The sequence below is a fragment of the Mirounga leonina genome, unplaced genomic scaffold (genome assembly GCF_011800145.1).
Source record: "Mirounga leonina isolate KUSES-001 unplaced genomic scaffold, KU_Mleo_1.0 Mir_115, whole genome shotgun sequence".
NCBI lineage: Eukaryota > Metazoa > Chordata > Mammalia > Carnivora > Phocidae > Mirounga > Mirounga leonina.
The window spans coordinates 43,612,315-43,636,733 of record NW_023270268.1 but is presented as its reverse complement, the minus strand read 5'-3'; the positions used below and the strand labels follow the sequence as shown (position 1 = coordinate 43,636,733).

Here is a 24,419-nt window from a genome sequence, read left to right as displayed (position 1 = left end):
TTATTTGACAGAGAGAGACACAGCAAGAGAGGGAACACAAGCAGGGGGAGTGGGAGAGGGAAAGCAGGCTTCCCGCACAGCGGGGAGCCCGATGTGGGACTCGATCCCAGGACCCTGGGATCATGACCTGAGTCGAAGGCAGACGCTTAACGACTGAGCCACCCAGGCGCCCTACACATATTCTTTTTTTTAAGATTTTTTATTTATTCATCAGAGAGAGCAAGAGCACCAGTAGGAGGGAGGGTTAGAGGGAGAGGGAGAAGCAGACTCCCCACTGAGCAGGGAGCCCGACATGTGGCTCAACCCCAGGACCCCGGGTTCATGACCTGAGCCAAACGCAGATGCTTAACGACAGAGCCACCCAGGCGACCCTACACTACACATATTCTTTACCAAATTGTAAAAACTACGCACTACACCTAAATTCTGAGTGAAATGTTTTCAAAGTAATCTTAAAAATTGTCATCTAAACCATGAATCACAGAATGTTTACTATTTTACATCCAAAAGTTCTATTTTGAGAAATAAGATCTTAAGACCTTTAATGTTCACCAACTTAGACCCAAGAGCAAATCTGCAAGCATTCATGTATCCCTTTCTGAGCTTAAGATTTTGTTGTCATCATAAACCAGTTCTAACCTTCAGGGTGGTGTCCACGTATGGGTCCTCCTCACGAGCTGCCGCCGCACTGCACCGCACTGTGAAACACTGTAGGTTGTTGCTAAGGAAGAGGAGAGACACCACTGAGCAAAGCAGAGGCCAATAACCAACATGCCCATAGCGGGGAGGATTTCACAGAGGCACAGCAATGGTGGGGAGGGAAGACTCAAGTATTTGTCAAATGCTGATGATTAGTCTGCTTCTTAACAAGGAGAGCACCTCAGAATCCCCGTGGCGTGTTTGTAAAAATATACAACCGGGGGGCGCCTGGGTGCCTCAGATGGTTAAGCGTCTGCCTTTGGCTCAGGTCATGATCCCAGGGTCCTGGGATCGAGTCCCACATCGGGCTCCCTGCTCCTTGGGAGCCTGCTTCTCCCTCTGCCTCTCTTTCTCTCTCTCTCTGTCTCTCATGAATAAATAAATAAAATCTTTAAAAAAATATATATACAACCGGTCCCCACCTCACCCATACTGAATCATAACCTTTAAGAGCTGAATCTAGAATGTATATTTCTGCAAAGCTCCATGTGTGGCTCTGCTGTACACTCCTAGTTAAGAACCATGGGTCTGGGTCAATATCTCACAGACAAAATGATGTTCCTAGGATCTGGCCAAGGTACAAAGAGGTGATCATCAAAGCCAAGATTAGAACCCAAGTTTCCTACTATCTCTATCCCACTCATCTCAGGATGTAATTGAGCCTAGATTACAACACACTTAGGTTATGCAAACACATATCCAATGGTAGAACAGAAAATTACAGACTATCTGAAGGAATCTTGAGAATTATCTACTCCAGAAGCTTGTTTTAAAGATGAGGGCATGGAAGTCTTATGACTGGTCTAAGACATCTCTGGAGGATGGAGCCAAATTAGATCCTAGGTCTTCTTACTCCTCACACTCCTCTGGCTCTTTACACAACCCCAGGCTGCTTCTGCACTGTAAAATGACCTAGAGACCCCACAGTCAGTGCACAGTGGAGGCCTGGTGACTAGTGGATAAGTCAACACTCCAACACTGACATTAAAAACAGTTAACTTACAAAACCCATCTTGTAGTGGATTCACAGGAATAAATAATTTTTATTTTTTTCCCACAGGAATAATTTTTAAAAACAAATTAAAAAGCAAGAGAATTAAAAATGAACTATGTTGAAATAAAGCAAACCTAGCATTGATCTTATAATAGAAGAAATAGTTCTTGGGGCACCTGGGTGGCTCAGTCAGTTAAGAACCTGCCTTCAGCTCAGGTCATGATCCCAGGACACTGGGATCAAGCCCCCTCGTCAGGCTCCCTGCTCAGCAGGGAGCCTGCTTCTCCCTCTCCCTCCGCTCCTCCCCCCACTTGTGCATGCGCACTCGTGCTCTCTCTCAAATAAATAAATAAATAAAATATTTTTTTAAAATAGGAGAAATACTTCTTTATAAGGAAGGCATTCTGACATTTTCACAGTTGGGAGATTTTGCACAATGTAGGGTAAGAGGTATCACTCAGGGCATTCTCCCTCTGTTTTGTGAGGCTTCCACTGCAGCCTCAGCCCATTGCTATCTGTCAATTTCCACAAGTCCATTTCCACAAATGACCTCTGGAATCGTGATAATCGCTGGAAGAGTAGCACCACCACTTAGAAATCTAGAGAATAGAGTTAGCACCAGGAAGTAAAATGAATAGAAGGGACTTTGAGATAGTGAGAAGCAAAAAAGCACCTGTGGTGGGGTCAGAAGGAGAGGTGAGAGTAGCTGTGACCATAAAGATAAATGACTGTTAGGTTTCAGAGATAAAAAGGTTGGTCCTCTGAATCCCTTCCACCTATAGTAATCCAGCTGTTGGCTATTGCTGGAATACTAAGCAGTAGTATAAGAAAAGAATAAAATGAACTGAAATGTGTTGGCATGGGAAGATGTCCAGGATATGCTGCTAAGTGAAGCAGCAAGTTGCTGAACAGTGGACATCATATGATCCACTTCTGTGAAAAACAAATCATAGTAGTAAATGTACTGTTTTTTAAAAAAGTTGGATGAATATACACCAACTGTTTTTTTTTTAAGATTTTATTTATTCATTTTAGAGAGAGAGAGCATGAGCAGGGGGAGCGGCAGACAGAGAGAGAGAAGCAGACTCTCTGGCTGGGATCCCAGAATCCTGGGATCATGACCTGAGCCTAAGGCAGACCCTTAACCGAATGAGTCACCCAGGTGCCCCGAATATACACCAATTGTTGACATGGTTGACTCTGAGGAGTAGGATTATGGGGGGGCTTTCCCATTTACGTATTTCTATAAGGATGACATTTTATATGATTTTATATTGTTCTTAGATTCTTTAAAAATTTTTTTCTATTGCTTTTTTTTAAAAACATACCAGGTTTCAAGAAACTTTTCAAGACAAACTTATGGCCCCCACCTATTTCTAAAACATGTATTTACTGGGTAAAATAATATGTAAAAAGTTCAACAAATATAGGATTTTAAAAATAGGGGTGGGGATCCTTATTAAGAATCTGAATTTACATATAACAACTGCTATTCTAACGTCTAGTGCTTCCACAGTCAAGTTAGTGATGTCAGAATGTATTTTGGTGCTGATATTAAGAAAAACTTCAGTAATTTCTTATCTGGAGACAGGCAAAACCCACACATTTTAAGTCCCTTCAAATTCCCATAACTGTGTTTTCAGGACTCTACATTCCAAACTAATTCATGACATATTTAAGAGAGACACTAAATTCTCAGTGTCCTTTATGCAACCAGATAAAGATTAATAGTCTTTTGCATCAATATTTTGGAACAGAAATTAATATTTTAGGGGCGCCTGGGTGGCTCAGTCATTAAGCGTCTGCCTTTGGTTCAGGTCATGATCCCAGGGTCCTGGGATCGAGCCCTGCATTGGGCTCCCTGATCCGCGGGAAGCCTGCTTCTCCCTCTCCCTCTGCCTGACACTCCCCCTGCTTGTGTTCCCTCTCTCGCTGTGTGTCTCTCTGTCAAATAAATAAATAAAATCTTAAAAAAAAAAAAGAAATTAATATTTTATTCTTTCTCCCTTTAGTTTTTCCTTTGTTTCTTTTTCTTTTTCTTTTTTTTTTTTTTAGACTTTATTTATTTATTTGACAGAGAGAGATAGTAAGAACAGGAACACAAGCAGGGGGAGTGGGAGAGGGAGGAGCAGACTCCCCACTGAGCTGGGAGCCTGGATGCGGGAAGGGACTCGATCCCAGGACCCTGGGATCATGACCTGAACTGAAGGCAGACGCTTAACGACTGAGCCACCCAGGCGCCCCTTTTCCTTGGTTTCTAAGATGCTGTAGTTCCCTAGGTTCTTTCAATTCTTGAAAATCCTTCTGTTCTTTCTCTCCCTTCCTAAACATGACCTTCACCAGAGTTTAGTTTTCCAACTACTTTTCTCTGCTGCACACTCTGGGGGCCATGCTCCCTACTTCGACAGCTCTTTTTTGATAAAAAAAAACATCTACATTTTCCTTTCCTTTCTAATCTTCAGTTCTGTGTCCAAAAGCCTACTTAACATTTCCCCCTGATACTCTCTAAGCGCCTCAAACTCAAGTGCCTAAACCAAACTTCCTTTTTGCCCCACACTTCACCCGCCTCCACTCTTTCGTAAGAGCAGCCTCAACACTCTGGTGAGGTTTTTCATGCCTCCTGCATTCCCACCATCCCAACAGACACCAAGGCTTGTCATTCTCTTGCCAAAGCCTCTCCCATGCATTCTTCCTTGTCCTCTCACTGCTACAGCCCCTGATTATCCTTCCCCGAATCATTTCAGTAGCTTATTTACCTGTGTTCAATCCATCCTGCATAACAGCCACCACTAATTTTCTTAAAGCAGTGCTCTTATCACATCACTTTATTGATCAAAAGCTTAAAGAAGTCCTTAATTTTCAAAGCCCTGAGCTCTCTCTTGACCATTATTTGCACCACTGCATTTCAGCTTCTTCCTGGTTAAAGAACATCACTATGCGCAACACGTTGGAAATTGAGACTAGCTACTTCCACAATGTTCACTTAGGAAACACACAATGGCATTTCTCCTTACACCAGACAATGAGGGGAGAGGGCAGCAACCACACTATGAGTGAGTCGCAGAACCTTCAGTGAGTTCTGTGCTGTCTGAATATACTCCAGCACCTGCTGTAGCTTCTGATACTACCACTCAGTTGAAAAAAATTAAAAATCACTGTCCTATGCAATTAATTATTAGATGCTCCTACAAAACTAGACATAGCCTTTGTTTATAGTCTTCCCCATATCTATAATGCCCTTCTCTTCTAATCTACATCTGTAGATTCTAACTAGCTTTTCTCACTTCAAGCACAAAAAACTTTCCTGTATGACTCAGCCAGAAGTAATTTCCCTCCTCGCAGTACCTACACCACTTTCACAAAATCTAAAGTTATTTTTCACAAATCCCCCGGTGTTTGTGCCCCACGTATGTGTCTCTGGCCTTCTTTCACGCTGTTGCTTTAGAAAGCAGGTGGTGTACCTTATTCATGGTTGCTTGGTCAGAGGGCTCAGTGCAGTGGCTTGCACATAATCTAAGCTCAAAACAACAGGAAATAGAACCAGAAGCATCAGTTACTGCTGAGATAAAAGGAAATGAGATTAAAAGCCTGCTCAGGAACCCAAGTTACATGCTAGCGTATTAGGGTAAGGCAATTCAAAAGGCATCTGCCACCAACCAGGCACATGACCTTGCCAGTGCCAACCTCTGGATTATTTCCCCATTTGTACTAATCAGAGGGTAGTCTTTCTGGCTCCTTCACAGTTCTAAACCATTATGAAATAACTCAACTCATATAGAAAGGATAGGACAGCACAGAAAAAAATTAGGAAATCTAAAAAGAAATCCAGAGATGTCCTGACTGGCCCCACTGACTTTTCATTAAAATTCCCTATGAAAATTTTTCCTCACAAAGACCCCTATCCAATCTAAGAAAATAAAACAAAGGCAAAACCAGAATCTAAATCTTTGACATTGAAAAGGTAGGTATGGGCCATCAAAAGACAAATTTACACCATTAATTTACAATACTATATACTGGTTCACACAATTCTCGCTGATTTTTTTTTAAGATTTTATTTATTTATTTATTTATTTATTTATTTATTTATTTATCTATCTATCTATCAGAGAGAGAGAGAGCACACAAACAGGGGGAGCGGCAGGCAGAGGGAGAAGCAGGCTCCCTGCTGAGCAGGGAGCCCAATGCTGGACTGGATCCCAGGACCCTGGGATCATGACCTGAGCCGAAGGCAGACGCTTAACCAACTGAGCCACCCAGGTGCCCCCACACAATTCTCATTTAAAGATTTAAGAAGCACCCCAAGGATTTGCAGAAGAATAAGTGACTCAAAGTCCAGCAAGTAACACTGTAACATACCTTGCGATGACATGTAAAAATTGTGGTGTGAGCACCGCCTGCTGAGACTTCTCAGGATACTGGTAAACTGACATTAATTCAACAGATTTGACAACCATGTACAGATAGCCCACAAGAGGTAATGAGAAAAAACAGAAGAGACTCAGCAACTCTTTTTCCTGAGACAATTTTTTTCTACCAGAAGTAAGGGAACCTGCATGAAAAAAAAGGGGGGGAAACCCATGAAACCAGTAAAGGAAACTGTTATCTTAACTTTTCTAAGCAAAAAAGTCTCTCAGTGTGGATAACCAAAGTGTTGTTTAGAAAAAGCTGTTCTTTATTTTTTTTAAGATTTTTTATTTATTTATTTGACATAGAGAGCACAAGCAGGCAGAGCAGGCAGAGGGAGAAACAGGCTCCCCACTGAGAAGGGAGCCCGATGTGGGGCTCGATCCCAGGACCCCGGGATCATGACCTGAGCCAAAGGTAGACGCTTAACGACTGAGCCACCCAGGCACCCCATGGAAAAGCTGTTATTTATAGAGGAATGCCAGCAAGATATGAAAAGGGAGTGATATAATTAAAATATCACCATTTTGCACCCCCTAATAAATTAACAGATCTATGTAATAATCATCACAGAGTCAACCAGATTCCATGTACCTTCCAACAGAAGTCAGCATTACTTGTACTACCAAATCATCATCTTCATAATCATCACCACCACCATCATCTAATCAAGATTTAGTCTAGACCAGCATTGTCGATAGAGATATAACATGAGCCACATATGTAATTTAAAGTTTTCTAGTAATAACATTTTAAAAGTAAACAGAAACAGGCAAAATTTTCATAGTATATTATATTAACCCAATATATCCCTATTGCTATTTCAACAAGCAGTCAACAAAAAAATTGAGATATTATATATATATATATATATATGTATTTCAGTAGTAACTCTTCAAGATATGGTGTGACTTTTACATTTAACAGTGTATTTCCATTTAGATTAGTCACATTTCAAGTGCTGAGCAGTAGCAAGTGGCTATTGGCTACCACAGTGAACAGTACAGCTTTAGATCAAACCACCAAATCACAGGGAAATACAGGGGATATAGGAACATGTTAAATGACACTGTGGGGACTCAATTAGCAAAATTCAGATTATGGGAAATTCTACGGTATTAGTCCAGCTTCTTGCTATTGCAAAGAAAAGAGAGAGAAAGGGAGACGCCATTAGATAGTTGTCCCCCTAACATGGCTCTGGGCCCTCTCTGGTCTCCAGCGTTGTCTCACGACCCTCTCTGCCTTGCTCTACCTCTCGGTCTTGCTTCTCTCAGTTCCTCAAATATAAGATTCTCCCTCTACCACAATGCCTTTGCTGCTTCCTCTGCACCAACCATATTTCCAAATCAATCCTGATTCACTCTTCAGATCCTCTTTCCTAGGAAGCCTTTCTTCACCCCTAAATGAGGTTAATATCTTTGTTATAGGCTCTCAAGGTAGGGTTCTTTTCCCACAGAGTGCTCATTTTGGTGTGTAATTGTATACTCCTTGATAATAATCAAGTGATTATTCGGTTAATGTCTGCTTCCCCCCTCAAGACAATAAGCTCCATGAGTGCAAGTACTTTGCCTACTTTTGCTCATTATTGGTTCCCTAGTATTCAGCACAATACCCAACATAGTAGGTAGTCAATAAATGTTCACTAAGAAAGAAAAAAATAAGGGAGGTTTATTAAACACATTTAATTGGAATAATATTTATATTGTCTCTAGGCAACATCTAAAGATGGTAGGCACGCCAGGACTAAGTACAAAACCCAATGGCAAATTCTCAGTCTTGGCTGTCATTTAGGTTCCAGGGGAGCTTTTGAAAAACTACTGATGCCCGGCACCATAGTATGTAGAGCCTGGGCATCAGTATTTTTTAAAGCATCCAAGTAAGCCCAATGTGCAACAAGGTTGAAAACCACTGCTCTGAATGAATTTCCCATTCATTTTCCCACCTTGCTTGCAAGGCCATCATATGAAGCTTTGCCACATACCCAGCTAAAAAAACCCAGCTAGGACAAGTCTCTAATTTCCCTTTTCAGGCCAAGTAATTATTTCGAAAGGGGAAATGTGTTTTGTCTGTCACATCCTCTCCATGGCTTCTCCTAGCAGACACAACTTCTCTTGCGAGTGCTCACAGGAGCACTATTTAGCATTATTTGCTAAGGAAATTGTCCAGGGTCACAGGGAGACTCAGTAGAAGAACCTAAAGTATTACCCACATCGGTCTCCCCTCCCAGCCCAGAGCCTTTTCACCTCTGCACTGTAGCAATACCATACTTTCTTACCTGTTTGGTAAATAGGTAGCAGCTGAAGTGAATGTAACTTGATGTCATCAGAAAAGACACAGAACGAAATATCAGGAGCAAAACGTCTGCGAGTTTAAAAAGAGAAAGAGGAAGAGATCTAATTTCCATGTACTTCTAAGCGGGCAAATATATATTAAATGCTGGTGAATGAAAAGCTTTGTAATACTTATAGAGCAGGTGCTGAACGTGGTAATATTTTGTTTTTTCATCAGCTAATCCCGTTGACTCCAGTGTAACGGATACTCCAGATTGGCTACTTTTTTCACCAAGAAGTTCCATGGGCTTTTGACAGATAACAAAGTCATCTGACTCAAGCTGCAAAGTTTCATGACTGACATCTTAAAAAATAAAATTTGAGAAAAGAGTTTAATAACTCCAAGTACTACTTGAATGAAAATTAAATTTCACAACATCCCAGACCAATTAAATAGACATATAGTAATTTTATTTATTCATACACACAGGCATCTTACATATTTGCAAGGCACTATTTTTTTTTTAAAGATTTTATTTATTTATTTGAGAGAGAGAGAATGAGAGAGAGCACATGAGAGGGGGGAGAGTCAGAGGGAGAAGCAGACTCCCCGCTGAGCAGGGAGCCTGATGCGGGACTCGATCCAGGGATTCCAGGATCATGACCTGAGCCGAAGGCAGTCGCTTAACCAACTGAGCCACCCAGGCGCCCCGGCACTATGGTTTTGAAAAGCCTTAGCACTTCCTCATTTATTCCTCACAACTGATAAAGTACAACAGGATATTATCCCAATTTTACACACGAGGAAATTGAAACTCAGAGATGGTATTCCTAACCCAAGGCCATTCAACTTATGAGAACTGGGGCCAGAAACTCCTCCTAGCTCTCCCATTATTTCTATTGACAAGTATATGCTGAAACACACTGACATGCTACAGAGTAAGATATGGGCAGCCAGATCATAAATCCAAATCCCATGTATCAGGTATAACTGAATCTATAAACAATGTGGCTTGGTGATTGTTTATATATATATATATATACATATATATATGTATATATATATTAGCACCCTTCAGAGATTGCCAGAAGTAAGGGTTTTCTCTACACCTAAGATAAGAAAGCAAGCTAAATTCATTATTTACCTTCTGTCTGTTTCATTGGATTGTCGGTCTTATGTGGCTGGTGGTTGACACTCTCTCCATTTTTAGGGTCTGACTCCAGTTTTAGGATTAAGACTTCTAAGTCTGACATGAGAGCAACATAACCAACGCAAAAAGAAATTTCAACAGGAATGATATTATCTATGTGTATAATTAAAGAACGTTCAAAGTCCAATATTGAGAATTCTTCATTAATGATCTGATACTTCAAACTAAACAAGACTAACTTATTGGTGCAACCAACAAGAAGGTCTCCTTTTACTGGGCAACAGGAGATGCACAAGGGGGCCTCAGAAAGCGGCATTTCAATAATAGACATCTGGTCTTTGTAGGTGTCACTGAAGGGTGCCTCCACATTATGTCCAACCATTCGGATACACACGCGACAGTTTTCAGTCCTTTTACTTCTCCAGTTCACATATGCACGTAAAAACGTAGCTTTGTTTTTCTCTTCAATTGCTGCCAAATAGTCTCCTGAGATGGAAATAAGATTATACTTAGAATTTGTAATTAGAAACAACCACTTACTTTGTGCCATGAAAAGGAACTATTAGTGAACCCTAATGTGAATGGTTGAATTAAAGATTGACGAGAACAAAACCCTAATTAATAGGATCTTAGGTGTATTTTTAACTGACATTATGCATTTAGATTCTGAAATAAATCTCTCGCCATTATGTCTTAAGATAATCCACTAATTATTCATGCAGTTTACACAGAAATTGTACATTTTATTCCTTATATTAGCTGAGTGTTTCATGTAGCTCTGAAATCCCTCTTCCCACAAGTCACACCTTCATGTCAACTCTGAGAAGTAGGATAAAGCTATACATATTAAACAAAACTTAAATCCAAGTTAATTTTCCCTTGTTTATTTTATTATATTGTTTAAATTATAAAGTAATTTTATAGTTACTCTCTGTTGTGAGAAATCAAAGCAGTGAAGAGATGGCAAATAGAAAGCATAATCTTTTCCCTGCAGTCCTAGCCAGTGGTAACACACATAGCTTGGTACGTGTCCTTCTATACTTTTCTCTCATATAAACATAGACCATAGACTAGTGTTTTGTCTTTTTTTTTTTTTTCACCAAAATGGAATCTCACTGAATATATTTAACAATCTACAACTTCTAAAAATTACCAATAAATCTTAACTCGCCACGTCAATACATGGGTATCTAACGTCGTTTTATTGAAAATTATCTGTATATCCTGTGTATACATGTGCCATAATTCATTCAACAGTTCCCCTATTGATATATATTCAAGCTTTTCTGCCACTATACTTCATACTGTAACAAATAGGCCTATACCTATATATTTATTTCCTACGGGTTTGTTTCAATCGCATAGATTCCCAAAAGTAAGAATGTTGGGCCAAAGGACAGATACGTTTTAAATCTTAAGATATTGCCAGATTCTATCACAATTACATAATAGGAACTCGTGTTGCCAGCAGCACTGTTTGAACATGCCCGTTTCCCTATATCCTCACTAGCACTGACTCAGCGTGATGGGGAAACCAGGACTCTTATGGTTATTATAATGTATATTTTCCAGACCATTTCTAAAGCTGGCCATCTTCTGCTATGTTTATCAGTCACGTATGATTTCTCTTCTGCAAGTTACCTACTTTATTAGGATGTTTGATTTGTTTTTCTTACTAAGAAATAGCTGCTCTCTGGGTAAAAGTGATATTGATCTTTGGTTGGTCATGAATAACAAATTGTTTTTGGTAGTCTATTCTTTGACGTTTGATTTCACTTATGGTTCCCTCCGTGTCCAAAATTAGCCAGCCTTCCAGAAAGGCAAGCCTTCTCTTGATGCCGGTCCCTTTGATACCACAGAAACGGAGCTTGCACCTGTTCATTCCCTGGATATCTTCACAGAATGCCTAACCGTACCCTCCAGGCTCCATAAATGTGCTCATCTGTTCCAGAGAAGCAGTTTGGATGGAGTTGCGTCAAAAGATGCCTTGTAGCCTCCATCTTCCTAGAATTTCCTCAGTAAATTATTTTTTTCAAATTTTTATTATGGTAAAATATACATACCGTAAAACTTACCACTTTCATCATTTCTGAGTATACAGTTCAATGGTATGAAGTATATTCACATTGTTGTGCCCCAATCACCATCATCCCTCTCTAGAACTTTTTCATCTTCCTCAAAACCCTTAAACAATAACGCCTCATCTCCCCCACCCCCAGACTCTGGCAATGACCATTCTACTTTCTTTCTGTCTCTATGAATTCGCCCACTCTAGATACCTCATGTAAACTGAATCATACAATATTCGTCCTTTTGTGTCTGCCTTATTTCACTTAGCACAATGTCTTCAAGGTTCATTTGTGTTGTAATGTGTGCCAGAATTCCCTTTCTTTTTAAGACTGAATAATATTCGATTTTATGTAAGTACCACATTTTATTTATTCATCTGTTTAAGGACATTTAGGTTGTTTCCATGTCTTGGCTATTACAAATAATTTTGCAATGAACATGCAGGTACAGATATGCATATGCCACATTTTGTTTATCTTTTCTTCAGTTGATGGACCTTTGGGGTGCTTCCACTTCTTGGCTCTCATTTAAAAATGCTATGAACATTGATGTACAAATATCTACACAAGTCCCTGCTTTCAACTACTTTGTTTATATACTTCCAAGAGTGAAATTGCTGGATCATATGGTAATTAATTTTTTGAGGAACACCATACTGTTTTCCACAGCAGCTCTACCATTTTCCATTCCTGCAGTGTGCAGGAGTTCCAATCTCTCCACATTCTCACCAACATTTGCTATTTTCTTTCTTCTTTAAATAATAGCCATCCTAATAGGTATGAAATGGTATCTCATTATGGGTTTGGTTTGCATTTCCCTGGTCATTAATGATGTTAAGCATCTTTTCATGTGCTTGTTGGCCATGTGAAGAAATGCCTATTTGTCCATTTTTGAAGTGGCTTTTGTTGTTGTTAAGTTATAGGAGTTCTTTATATATTCTGGGTATTAATCCCGTATTGGATATATGCTTTGCAAGTATTTTCTCCCATTCTGTGGATTGCCTTTTCAATCTGTTGTTAGTGTCTTTTATAGATGCATGAAGGTTTTTAATTTTGATGACATCCAATTTACTTTACTCTTTTGTTGCCCATGCTTTGGTGCCATATTCAAATTAGTAAATGAATTTTAAAACTAAGAATATTTGTTTGGTTAAATAAAATTGTTTTATTCAGACGTTTATAAACATATACCTATTTCACCGATAAAGTCTATTTATCATTTATACATAATCTGCAAACTGTAGATAGTGCCCATATTGTCTTGTATGTTTTCAGATTAGTTTTATAATGATGAACTAGAACTTGCTAAGTAAATGTGTTTACCTGACAAGCATTATGATCAGAGATTTAGAGTTCTCTCAGTTAATCCTCTCAACAAACCTTTAAGATATTATCTCATTCTCCATTTTACAGATCAGGAAACAGGCTCAGATAAGCTAGGTAACTTGCCTAAGGCAACACAGCCAACAAGCTAGAGCTGGGACTTAAACCTGGATCTGGTTAGCTCAAAAGTCGATGCTCATTCCCCAATTATGCTATTTCTCAAAATGTTAAAAAGGAGATGTAAGTCTGGAGGATTCTGTGGAGGTTAATAGCTCTTTATGAAAGAAACTAAACTTTTTAAAAAATTTAATTTATTTAAACAAACAAACAACAAAAAAAAACAGTTCACCTATTTCTCCCACTGCCCCCACGCCACCACCAATTAGTTTTGGGGTTTTTTTTGGTTTTTGTTTTGATTTGTTTTGTTTTGTTTTGTTTTAGATTTTACATACAAAAAATCATATGGTATCTGTCTTCCTCTGACTGACTTATAAACTTTTTTAGGCATTATGTATATGGTCAGAGCTTTACTCTACTTACTTTACAACAGCTTCTGTCTTCATTAAGTAAATTAAAAAATCATTCTCATATTTATTCTTAAGCTGAGATTATTGATTGTTTAAAATAATAAACTTCCTTTTATATAAGAAGATCATAAACCTGGTTAATACTAATACATGATTAAGGAAAAGGCTGCTCCTATGACAAAATTGACATCAGAAGGCTGAAATAATATACGATGCATCAAAATATGTTTTATGGCTCTGGAAAAGTGAAGAGATGGTAAGGTTTGGGGGGTATGTAATAGACAGACTCATTTAATACACCTGTGCTAAAGAACAGGCAATGAGAGCCATGTGGTCTTGTCCTCCCTGCCCCACCACTTTCAGACACCCCATAAACAAATGTCCTGCACCAGAGCTCCCCACACAGCACTCAACCCTGGCCACCAGGTCTTTCTCCATTGAGAGCAATAAATTCTCCTGTCTCCTTTTCTTCACTTCACACACAAAGCCTAAATTAAATTTCCATTACCGATGATGATGTTAGGGCCCTCTGTCCTTCAAAATTTCTACCTACTTTCTCCCTAACACCCCCAAATTTTATAAAGGGAGAATAGCATCTTGCTAATTAGAGATTAAAAAAGTGAAAATGTTGGGCACCTGGGTGGCTCAGTTGTTAAGCATCTGCCTTCAGCTCAAGTCATGATCCCAGGGTCCTGGGATTGAATCCAGCATCCGGCTCCCTGCTCTGCAGGGAGTCAGCTTCTCCCTCTGCCCCTCCTCCCACTTGTTCTCTCAATCTCTCTCTCTCAAATAAATAAATAAAATCTTTAAAAAAAAGAAGAAAAGAAAATGTTTTCTACTTGGGTAAGAGACCTGCAAAGCACTTATAATGAATAGAAATGGCTGATACAAGATTCATTTTGTTTCTGACAGGAGGAGATTTGCTACAGAGAAAGACAGGAGGCACTTAGAGCAGGAATCCCCATGTCTAAATTACTGTGAATGGGAGGAAAGAGACCAAAAGGAAAAAGCTGAGAAATGGAAGAGAAGCTATCTGGATATCAGCATAGCTAGGAGTCAACTATGTGTGGGTTAATAGAAGCTGTACCCAGGGATTGTACCCAGTCTTCAAGCTGAGGACTGAAAGTTTCCTTTGAGCTATCTGACCCAGGCTAATGCCATACCACATGACTCCTGAACTTTCTTTAGGAAAGTTGGATTATAAAACTGGGTTATAAAAAGTCTTTGTTTTTCAAGGCCTCATTAATAAGGTTACCATGCTACTCAATGCCTACAGCAGCCAGTATGGCACGAGGTCCAGTAGTTCTGAATCTTGGTTAAATATCAGACTCACCCCAATGCTGGGGCATAGCCCAGGAAACTGACAGTTTCTCTGAGGTTGTGGTCCAGGCATCAGCATATTTTCAAGCTCCCCCAGGTGATTCTGAAGCACAAGTAGTGACATCAAAGATCCCAAGAATCACCACTACTGACAGGGAAGAAAACTAGAGGTTTACATGATGCCTGCCACTTTCAATTCTAGAATAAATGTCCATTTGGAAGAATGGGGGCAGATCACGTAAATATGTCTGTCTCTCTGTCTCTGCCTCTCTCTCTCTCACACACACACACAGACACACACACGCACACACATCACACCTTGAGACTGGTGAGTTTGCCACTCAGTAGAGCTCTTGAAGGTAAGAACTTCCATGTTTAAAAGGGGGGCGAGTGGGATGGGGAAAACCACCAATATTGAAAAATGATTGAGAAGTATTTCTACTAAATTCCAAAATCAGAATCTTCTGCTGAAAGAGAACATATAGATCTAATGAGTGGTTTTCAAATATTATCTGTGAACCAATGCAAGCTTCTGTTGATGTCTTCACGAGTCAAAAAGAAAAAATAACAGCATAGTAAGTTGCTCATAAAGCAAAGATATCCAATGGTCAGGGCTAAGTGCTTTTTTCTCTTATGGTTACAGTAAATAGTAGGGCTTTTCATTTTTAAAAATATATATTTTTACTGGACAAAATGAATAGTCAGATACTAAGTATGATGATAGCCCCATCATGGAGCCACAAAACCCCAGTGCCTGGAAATCACTGATCTAGTAATTTCAACTTAAAAAAAAAAAAGAGAGAGAGAGAGAAAGAGCCTGGGATCCAAAAGTTTCTATAAACTCACACCCAACCAGTAGCAGAAAGAGATCCCCAATCCTCCAAGTTCGGGCTCTCTACTTCATTAGTAAGCCCCTGAGCCATGGGCCTTTCTACCATAAATACTGCAATTTATACCTTTATACCCCTCTTGAGAAGCAGGAATCAAACTTTAAGTGCATTATTAAGCAGTTAAAAGAAGCCTATGGAAAATCCTCCTGTAATCTTAAGTACCATCTATTTTTAAATGTTGGGTTTTTCTAAAATAGAGATACACCCACATAGTAGTACCTCCTTGTACTGCTTCACATTTCTTGGAAAAAGGGTAGTGGATGCTGCTGTGCTGTTTTGGGTGGGAAGGAGGAGTTTCTGACTTGAGTTCCACTTGCATAGATTTAAAAACCAGCATATAATGTGAGCTTTCAAAAACCGGCAAGTGGGTAAATGTATAGATGTAAAAGGACTGGCCATGAGTTGGCGTGATTGTTGAAGCGGGCAGTACCTGGGGTTCAGGATACTATTCTCCCTGCTTTTGCATGTGTTTGAGATTTTCTATGCTTTTGAGTTTGGGTTTTTTGCGGTTGTATTTTTTTTGTTTTTAAGTGTCTGGGCTGAGTGGAACCCAGCCACCCACCCACAGGCCTTTCTGGTGAGCGAACGAGGTAAGCAAGAGCAGACGGCGTCCCCCGCCCCCTTGAAGCAAGCGCGCACCTGCGGTTGCCACGACAACCGCACAGCTCTGCTCTCCCTCAGTAATCAGCAGCCAGACCCCGCGAGGCCATCCAGCAAATTCTGGGAAGTCTCTTCCCCACGCACAGTGCCGCCGGGGACGCTCAGTCCTCTAGGAAGGAGGCCCCACGCCGGGATCCAGGCTCCCCCTGGCCTCGCTGCTACTCACCCGCCTCGCTGTAGGCCAGGCACAGCACCCTGCCTAGCGTGGAGAAGGCGCACCTCGGCTGGCACAGCTCCTGTCCGGTCACGGCGAACGCCTCCACCTTGCAGCCTGCCGCCACGAAGAGCGCGTCGCGTCCTCCGCCGCAGAACCGCTCGGGCTCCAACTTGCAGGGCACCACCTGCTGCGACCCGAACGGGTGCAGGTTGTATAGCTGCACCATCCTGACCACCGGCTCCGGGGCAGCCCGGCGGCGCCCGCTCAGGCCTGCACGCCCCGCGGGGCGCCCAGAGACCCCGCTCGGGTCGCAGAGGCTGGACCACTTCCGCCAGCAGTTGCACAGAGCCGAGTCACGTGAGCGTCACCGGGGCCGCCCGCGGCTCCCCTTCTTAAAGAGGCTGTTACGGGGCGAGGCTGGGGTCCGGGAGCCGTCGCCTCCGCCCCGTGCGCCTGCGCCCCGCGGGCCTCTCGTCTGGGGCCTTGGACCCGGCCGACCCGGGCTGGCCACACCTCCGCGCTCCGCGGTTGACCGGCGCAAAGACCGCTGTGTCCTTTTTTCCCCCGTCATTTCACGTTACTGCTTTGGGCTAGACGAGATGTTTAGGCCCTTGAATACGTCTCAACATTTGATTATCTGCTGTCTTGTACCATTTTGTACTTACTTCAGGGGCATCACTTAGTCTTCCCGATAGCTCTGAGCTTCAGGAGGATAGGGCTGCGAAAGCTGAAGTGCAGTGCACACGGCTCCACACCGGGCTGAACACACTGAAGAGTTGTTCCAAAATATTGGAAATTCTAGAATGATTTCATTGGAAATAACAACACTTAGAATATGCTTAGCAAAAAGGAAGGAGGGAAGGAAGGAAGGAAATTTTATTTATATATATATAATATTATATATATATATAATGCTGAAGAACCGTGGACATAACCTAGTGAACTCCAGGTATTTGACAAAAAATTAGTTTGAGCCCCAGAGGATGGAATGACTAGGGGTGAAATCCACTAGCTCTCAGTCCAGTGCTCCTAAGACTAATCTGCATCCTGTATCTATCTATTCCTGATGTCTCAAGGTGGAGCTCATGGTTACAATCCCAATTTAAAAACAAAACAAAACAAAAAAACCCACATGAGCATTAGAGCTACTCTTTACAATTTATCCAGAAAATAACATGTAAGTATGACTTGTGGCATGTTCTCTTACTTTCGGTGTCCCCTTACTTGTGTAGGGACAAAACTAAAAAGAAAGAGCAAATTTTTTTAAAGATTTTGTTTATTTATTTGACAGAGAGAGCAGAAGCAAGGGGAGCAGCAGCAGAGGAAGAGGGAGAAGCAGGCTTCCCCCTGAGCAGGGAGCCCTACGTGGAGCTTGAGCCCAGGACTCTGGGATCATGACCTCAGCCGAAGGCAGAGGCTTAACGGTCTGAACCACTCAGGCGCCCGGAAAGAGCAAATTTTCCTTTGGTCGGTTTCTAGTTCTCACCCTCATGAATCATTTCTTAGAAGAATTTACAAATTAGGTGAAATTGGTTTGAAGTTAAACCTACCTCCATTTCCTTTGCCATCTAAATGAATAAAGTACCCCTTAAGTAGTATTCTACTGTCCTTCACCTAACCCAACCAATAGGGACTTTTGGGATACAACTATTCACCAAACTAAGTGAGGCCAAGAACTGGACAAAGATGTCAGCAATAGGGTTGAAAACTCATATAAAAAACAAAGAGCCTAACAACTGCTTACAACTAACTCATTCAGATACAACACTCATGAACACCCCTTTCTCCACAAATATATGCCATATGTGTCCTTTTTTTATTTCCTCCCTCAAGACTGAAAATTAAAATTCCAGTATTAAATTAAAATTTCAAGACTAAACTTACAATTTTATTGTAATTTCACCCTACATTGAAAATGTCTATTTTGGAGAAACCAGTGATATTTGTTCACAGCCTGGAACCCCAGTCCCTTGTAGAGATAGGCCACCTCTCCCTTAAATAAGCCTGGCTCCTTTAAGATTCTTTTTTTTTTTTTTTAAGATTTTATTTATTTATTCGACAGAGAGACAGCAAGAGAGAGAGAACATAAGAAGGGGGAGTGGGAGAGGGAGAAGCAGGCTTCCTGCAGAGCAGGGAGCCCGATGCAGGGCTCAACCTCAGGACCCTGGGATCATGACCTGAGCCGAAGGCAGACGCTTAACGACAGAGACACCCAGGCGGCCCTCCTTTAAGATTCTTAGGTAATAGGGCACCTGGGTGGCTCAGATGGTTAAACGTCTGCCTTTGGCTCAGGTCATGATCTCAGGGTCCTGGGATCGAGTCCCACATCAGGCTCCCTGCTCCTTGGGAGCCTGCTTCTCCCTCTGCCTTTCTCTCTCGCTCTGTCTCTCACGAATAAATAAATAAAATCTTTAAAAAAAAAAAAAAAGATTCTTAGGTAATAGACATGCTAACCAAGGGAAGGAGGAGGATGTCCCTGGTTTCCATGTATGTCAGTAGCCATAAAGAGGAGTTGCCTGCTTATATTCCTGTTACAAATGCAGGGCCAGCCGTAGGCACACCCTAATTTCCTTATGGGAGGCTGTGTTAGTCTGCTAGGGTAGCCATAATAAAATAGCGCAGAATGGATTGCTTAAACAGATTTTTTTTTTTTCACAGTTCTGGAGGTCAGAAGTGTGTCTGCAGTTCTGGTTTTTCCTAAGGCCTCTTTCTTTGGCTTGTGGATAGCCACTGTCATAATCCATTTGGGCTGTTATAACAAAATACCACAGACTAGGCAGCTTATAAACAACAGAATGTTTTTTTCTCACAGTTCTGGAATTGGGGAATTCTGAGATCAAGGTGCCAGCATATAGTAGGGTTAGGGTCCTCTTCGAGGTTGAAGACCGCTGATTTCTTACTGTGTTCTCACTTGCTGGAAGGGGCTAGGGAACTCTGTGGGATCTCTTATATAAGAGCACTAATCCCATTCATGAGGGTGACCTAATCACCTCCCAAAGGCCCTACCTTTTAACACCATCACATTGGGCATTAAGATTCCAATAGGTGCTCAGCAGCATAAGTCCTCAGGGAAATGCAAGTCAAAACTACCATTAGAGATCATTATACATTTATTGTATTAATAAAAATTTAAAAGACTGATCATAACAAGTGTTAGGATATGGAGCAACTGATGTGGCTGAACTTTTGAAACAGTTTGGCAGTCTCTTAGAAAGTTAGACATACACCAACCATATGTTCCAACCATTCTACACCTAGGTGTTTACCCAAGAGAACCGAGGCATGTATCCTTAAAAGGACTTGTACATACATTCTCATGGCAGCTTTTTGTGTACCCATCAAAAACCGAAAACAACCCAAATATCCATCAACAGATAAATGGATAAACAAATTTTGTTTTATCCATACAATGAAATACTACTCAGCAATAAAAAGGAATGAAATATTGATACATAAAACGACATGGAACGATCTCAAAATAATTATGCTGAATCAAAGAAGCCAGACAAAAATAGAATGTACTAGTTATATAAATGATTCTATTTATATAAAATTCTAGAAAATACAAACTATAGTAACAGATAATAGTGTTTGCCTGGGTCTGAGTGAGGGGCAGAGATATGACAGATTAAAAAAAAGCACGAGTAAACTTTGGGAATGATGGATATGTCCATTATCTTGATTTTTTTAAAGATTTTATTTATTTATTTGAGAGAGAGAGCGCACTGGGGGGGTGGGTCAGAGGGAGAAGCAGACTCCCTGCTGAGCAGGGAGCCCGATGAGGGACTCGATCCTGGGGCTCCAGGATCATGACCTGAGCCGAAGGCAGTCGCTTAACCAACTGAGCCACCCAGATGCCCATTATCTTGATTTTTGTAATGGGTTTATGGGTGAATACATATGTCATAGCTTATCAGACTCTGTACTTTAAATATGTGGAATTTTTTTTAAAGACTATAAGACTACTTACCCCAAATCATATTGCTAATTAGCTAATTGCAAAGTAAAGCTCATTGTATGAACCTCAATTATACAGAAGTTACTTCATATGTATTTAAGAATTTAAAATAAGAGAATAACTGAACTCTAAATCTGAAACTAATGATACACTATTGTTAACTAATTGAATTTAAGTAAAATAAGCTAAGAAAAAAATAAAATAAAATATGTAATCAAAAAAAAGAATCTAAAATAAGAGTGATGTGGACTGGAGTTCAATGGTAAATAATGTGTTCTAAGATATTTGCTATGTTCAGGAAAATATTTAAAAATTCTAAATGCTTTTTTTTTTTTAAAGATTTTATTTATTTATTTGAGAGAGAGAGAATGAGAGACAGAGAGCAGGAGAGGGAGGAGGGTCAGAGGGAGAAGCAGACTCCCCGCTGAGCAGGGAGCCTGATGCGGGACTCGATCCCGGGACTCCAGGATCATGACCTGAGCCGAAGGCAGTCGCTTAACCAACTGAGCCACCCAGGCGCCCCTAAATGCTTTTTAGTAAGGGAGAGAAAGAGAAGCAGACAGTGTCACTTTCATACTCAAAACATTCCAATGGCTTTCCATGATATTCAGATCAAAACTAAAATTTCCTGGTTTGGCCTGCAAGGCCCTATATTATCTGGTCAACCTCATTATCTCTCTCCAACTTCATTTCCTACCACTCTCTTTCATTGTGCCATAGACACAGAAGCCTTCTGTGTTCTCTAAAAATCCCCTGCTCATTCTCTTAGGATTTTAGCACTTGCTGTTCCCTGTGCCTGGAATTGGTTCCCAGATCTTCCCATAACTTACCATCTTGCTTCTTTTTAGGTCCTCTCTAATATTACTTCCCTGACATTCTGTGTAACGTACCCTCCAGACCATGTAGACTCACTTTTCTTCTTTATGGGTTTGCTTTTGAAAGCAAGAGTAATAATCACAAATGTAACTCTAGAAGACATATTTTGTTTGTTTGTTTGTTTTAGAAGAGAGAGAGAGAGCAGAGGATGAGATCTCCTCTAAGATCTCATCTCTTCTAAGTTCCAATTCCTCACTGAAAAAACGTGTAGGGTCTTTCACATTGTTTTGCTTAAATGGGACATTTTATTTTAATAGTTATTTTATTCCTTCAATTTAAAAATATAGAAGTCAAAAAATACTGTTCATGTTTTAAAAACATGAATGTGCAGTAGAATCTTCACTCAGGAAAACTTATCTAAAGAGACAAAGTATCCCAGCTCAGAATTTCTTACTGATATATCACCTCATGTCTTTTTGTGGGTTTTTACTTAAAGAGCCCAATTCATTAGGGCAAAAGGCAGGGTGGGCAAGCCATTCTAGAAGTGTAAAATACTAAAAGTTATTAAAGCAGAACATGTGGATTTCTACAGCAACCCAAAGTATGCTGGTATCCAGAACTAGTCGTGGGCTTTAAAGAAAGGGTGAATGATACTTAGTTTAGAATGCCAAGGAGCAACTGCTTGTATGTCCAAGTTGCCACCAAAGCCAACCTTTACGCCCATTTTCCTAATGTCATGCACGGCCACAAGAGGACATCCGCATGGGCCCTTTGGTTTGTTCATGCCAATGCCTTCCCTGAGGCCCAGCCAGACCAGTGTTGTCCTACCCTTCCCTTCGGGAGCTCCCATCCCTACCCACTCTAGGCCTGGGGATTCCTTCTCCCACAGGACTACTCCAAAAATCGATCTTCAGGTACTCTGAATTTGGAATATATTTGCTCCAAACTAATGCTAGGAAAACAAAGCAAACAGGCAATAACAGTAAATAACAAAATGGGTAAATGCCAAAGGTTATAGTTTCTCACAAATTTCTCAGAATAGTCCTCTGGGCTACAGAGGACTTAAAGAAAGTAAATTTCTCCTTATACCCAATGCCATACACATGTGCACACATGCACACACAAACACATCTTTCCTTCCCTACCTTTTCACTCAATAAAGCAGGGCTAATGGAATAGATGCCTCCTTTGCTCAAAGGGACAATTTACATTTCTGGTGACTTCCAGGCTGGGTTATGCCTAGCTCACTCAGTTTCTATCTTATTCAAAAGTGTCCCCTTCTGGAATTTCCTTATATAAAATGACTCCTAGCTTGGAAGAATTGGTAGCATCCTCTACTGATCTAGGTTATTGCTGAAATTGTTTTTTGTTTTTTTTTTTTTAAAGATTTTATTTTATTTATTTGACAGAGAGAGAGACACAGCGAGAGAGGGAACACAAGCAGGGGGAGTGGGAGAGGGAGAAGCAGACTTCCCGCGGAGCAGGGAGCCTGATGCAGGGCTCGATCCCAGGACCTGGAATCATGACCTGAGCCGAAGGCAGACGCCCAACGACTGAGCCACCCAGGCGCCCCGGTTATTGCTGAAATTGTATGAAAACTGTTTCCTAAATAATCACAGAGCTCTCAGATTTAAACATTCTAAGTACATATTCCCTTTTTCTCCACACAAGCAAACATATATAAATTAACTATACCTAGTATATATATACCTATTTCATGAGTTAACATTATTTTTCTATGAACTATGAACAGAATTTTCTATGAACTACCTTTATTAATTTTTTAGGAAGATGTACCTGTTAAACACATAAACTTGCAATTACTGGCTTTGCACTGCTTTTGTCACGAGAGTCTAATCCTGTATCTTTTCAGAACAATTTATTCTAGAGAATAATTTTATGGTAAAAACTGGGTTGTTGACAAAATACTTTCAGTGACCATTTTCTTATATCTGGGCCAGACAAGTCCTAATCAAGGTAATATATAAACAGGATATCTGATTAAAAAAAAAAAACCCATTATACAAAATCTTTAGAGACTTTTCATTGGTTATATATTTCTTTTTTTATTTAAATTCAATTAATTAACATAAATGTATTATTTGTTTCAGGGGTATAGGTCTGTGATTCATCAGTCTTACACAATACCCAGTGCTCACCACAACACATACCCTCCCCAATGTCCATCACCCAGCCACCCCATCTCCCAACCCCCTCCCCTCCAGCAACCCTCAGTTTCTTTCCTAAGATTAAGAATCCCTTATGCTTGGGGCGCCTGGGTGGCTCAGATGGTTAAGCGTCTGCCTTCGGCTCAGGTCATGATCCCAGGGTCCTGGGATCAAGCCCCACATCAAGCCCCACATCGAGCCCCACATCGAGCCCCACATCGAGCCCCACATCGAGCCCCACATCGAGCCCCACATTGGGCTCCTAGCTCAGCGGGGAGCCTGCTTCTCCCTCTCCCCCTGCTCATGCTCTCTCTCTCTCTATCTCTGTGTCTCAAATGAATAAATAAAATCTAAAAAAAAAAAAGAATCCCTTATGGTTATATATTTCTTAAACCAAACAGACACTTCACACTACACGAGCGGTTCACAAACCTGACTATGCGTCAGATATTCCTGGAGGGCTTGTGAAAACACTTTTTGCTGTGCTTCACCTCCACTTTCCAATTCAGTAAGTCTATAATAGAGCCAGAGAAACCGCATTTCTAACAAATTCCTAGGCAATGTTAATGCTACTGAACCAAACTTTGAGAACCATTCAGTAAACTATTTTTTTCAGTAAACTATTTTATTCATTCATGGCTGCATGAATCTGAAATCTTATTACAACCAAAAAATTATTTACAGTGGTAACTACCTCATGAAATAGTTCCACGTCTCTACATATATAATGTACCAATCACAATACACGTCATTTTGAAATTAAAATACATCAATTTAAAAATCAAATATTTATTGAGTTTGGAAGAGTGCCAAGAGCATTCAGCTGATAGTCAATGCTAATCCCAACTTTACAACTAACTGTGGTCTTGGTGCCAACACTCAATCTCCCTAGACCTGAGTTTCCACATGTGCAGACTGAGGGGAGTGGGCAAGATGAGGCGTCATCCATATCTAAAAGCACCTGTTGATTCTTTGCTTCTACTACATACGAGCCAATGTGCTGAGTGAAG

At 40.7% G+C, this 24,419-nt stretch overlaps 1 protein-coding gene across 9 annotated transcripts in view; it reads right to left on the bottom strand.

Moving 5' to 3' along the window:
* HPS3 (HPS3 biogenesis of lysosomal organelles complex 2 subunit 1) overlaps positions 1–17,036 on the bottom strand; it is a 38,421-nt gene extending 21,385 nt beyond the window's left edge. For 7 of the 9 annotated variants that reach the window (XR_004677758.1, XR_004677759.1, XR_004677760.1 and 4 more), the window contains exons 1-6: positions 16,477–17,036; positions 9,516–10,007; positions 8,563–8,734; positions 8,376–8,461; positions 6,053–6,245; positions 640–721 (exon numbers count right to left, since the gene is read on the bottom strand). Coding sequence is in view for 6 of the 9 variants with exons in the window: in XM_034996675.1 (XP_034852566.1) it covers positions 640–721; positions 6,053–6,245; positions 8,376–8,461; positions 8,563–8,734; positions 9,516–10,007; positions 16,477–16,693 (1,242 nt within the window). In the remaining 3 variants the exon portion in view is untranslated. The remainder of the gene's footprint in view (positions 1–639; positions 722–6,052; positions 6,246–8,375; positions 8,462–8,562; positions 8,735–9,515; positions 10,008–16,476) is intronic. The other 2 variants (XM_034996698.1, XM_034996724.1) reach the window with 2 other exon arrangements.
* Between the last annotated feature and the right edge of the window lie 7,383 nt (positions 17,037–24,419).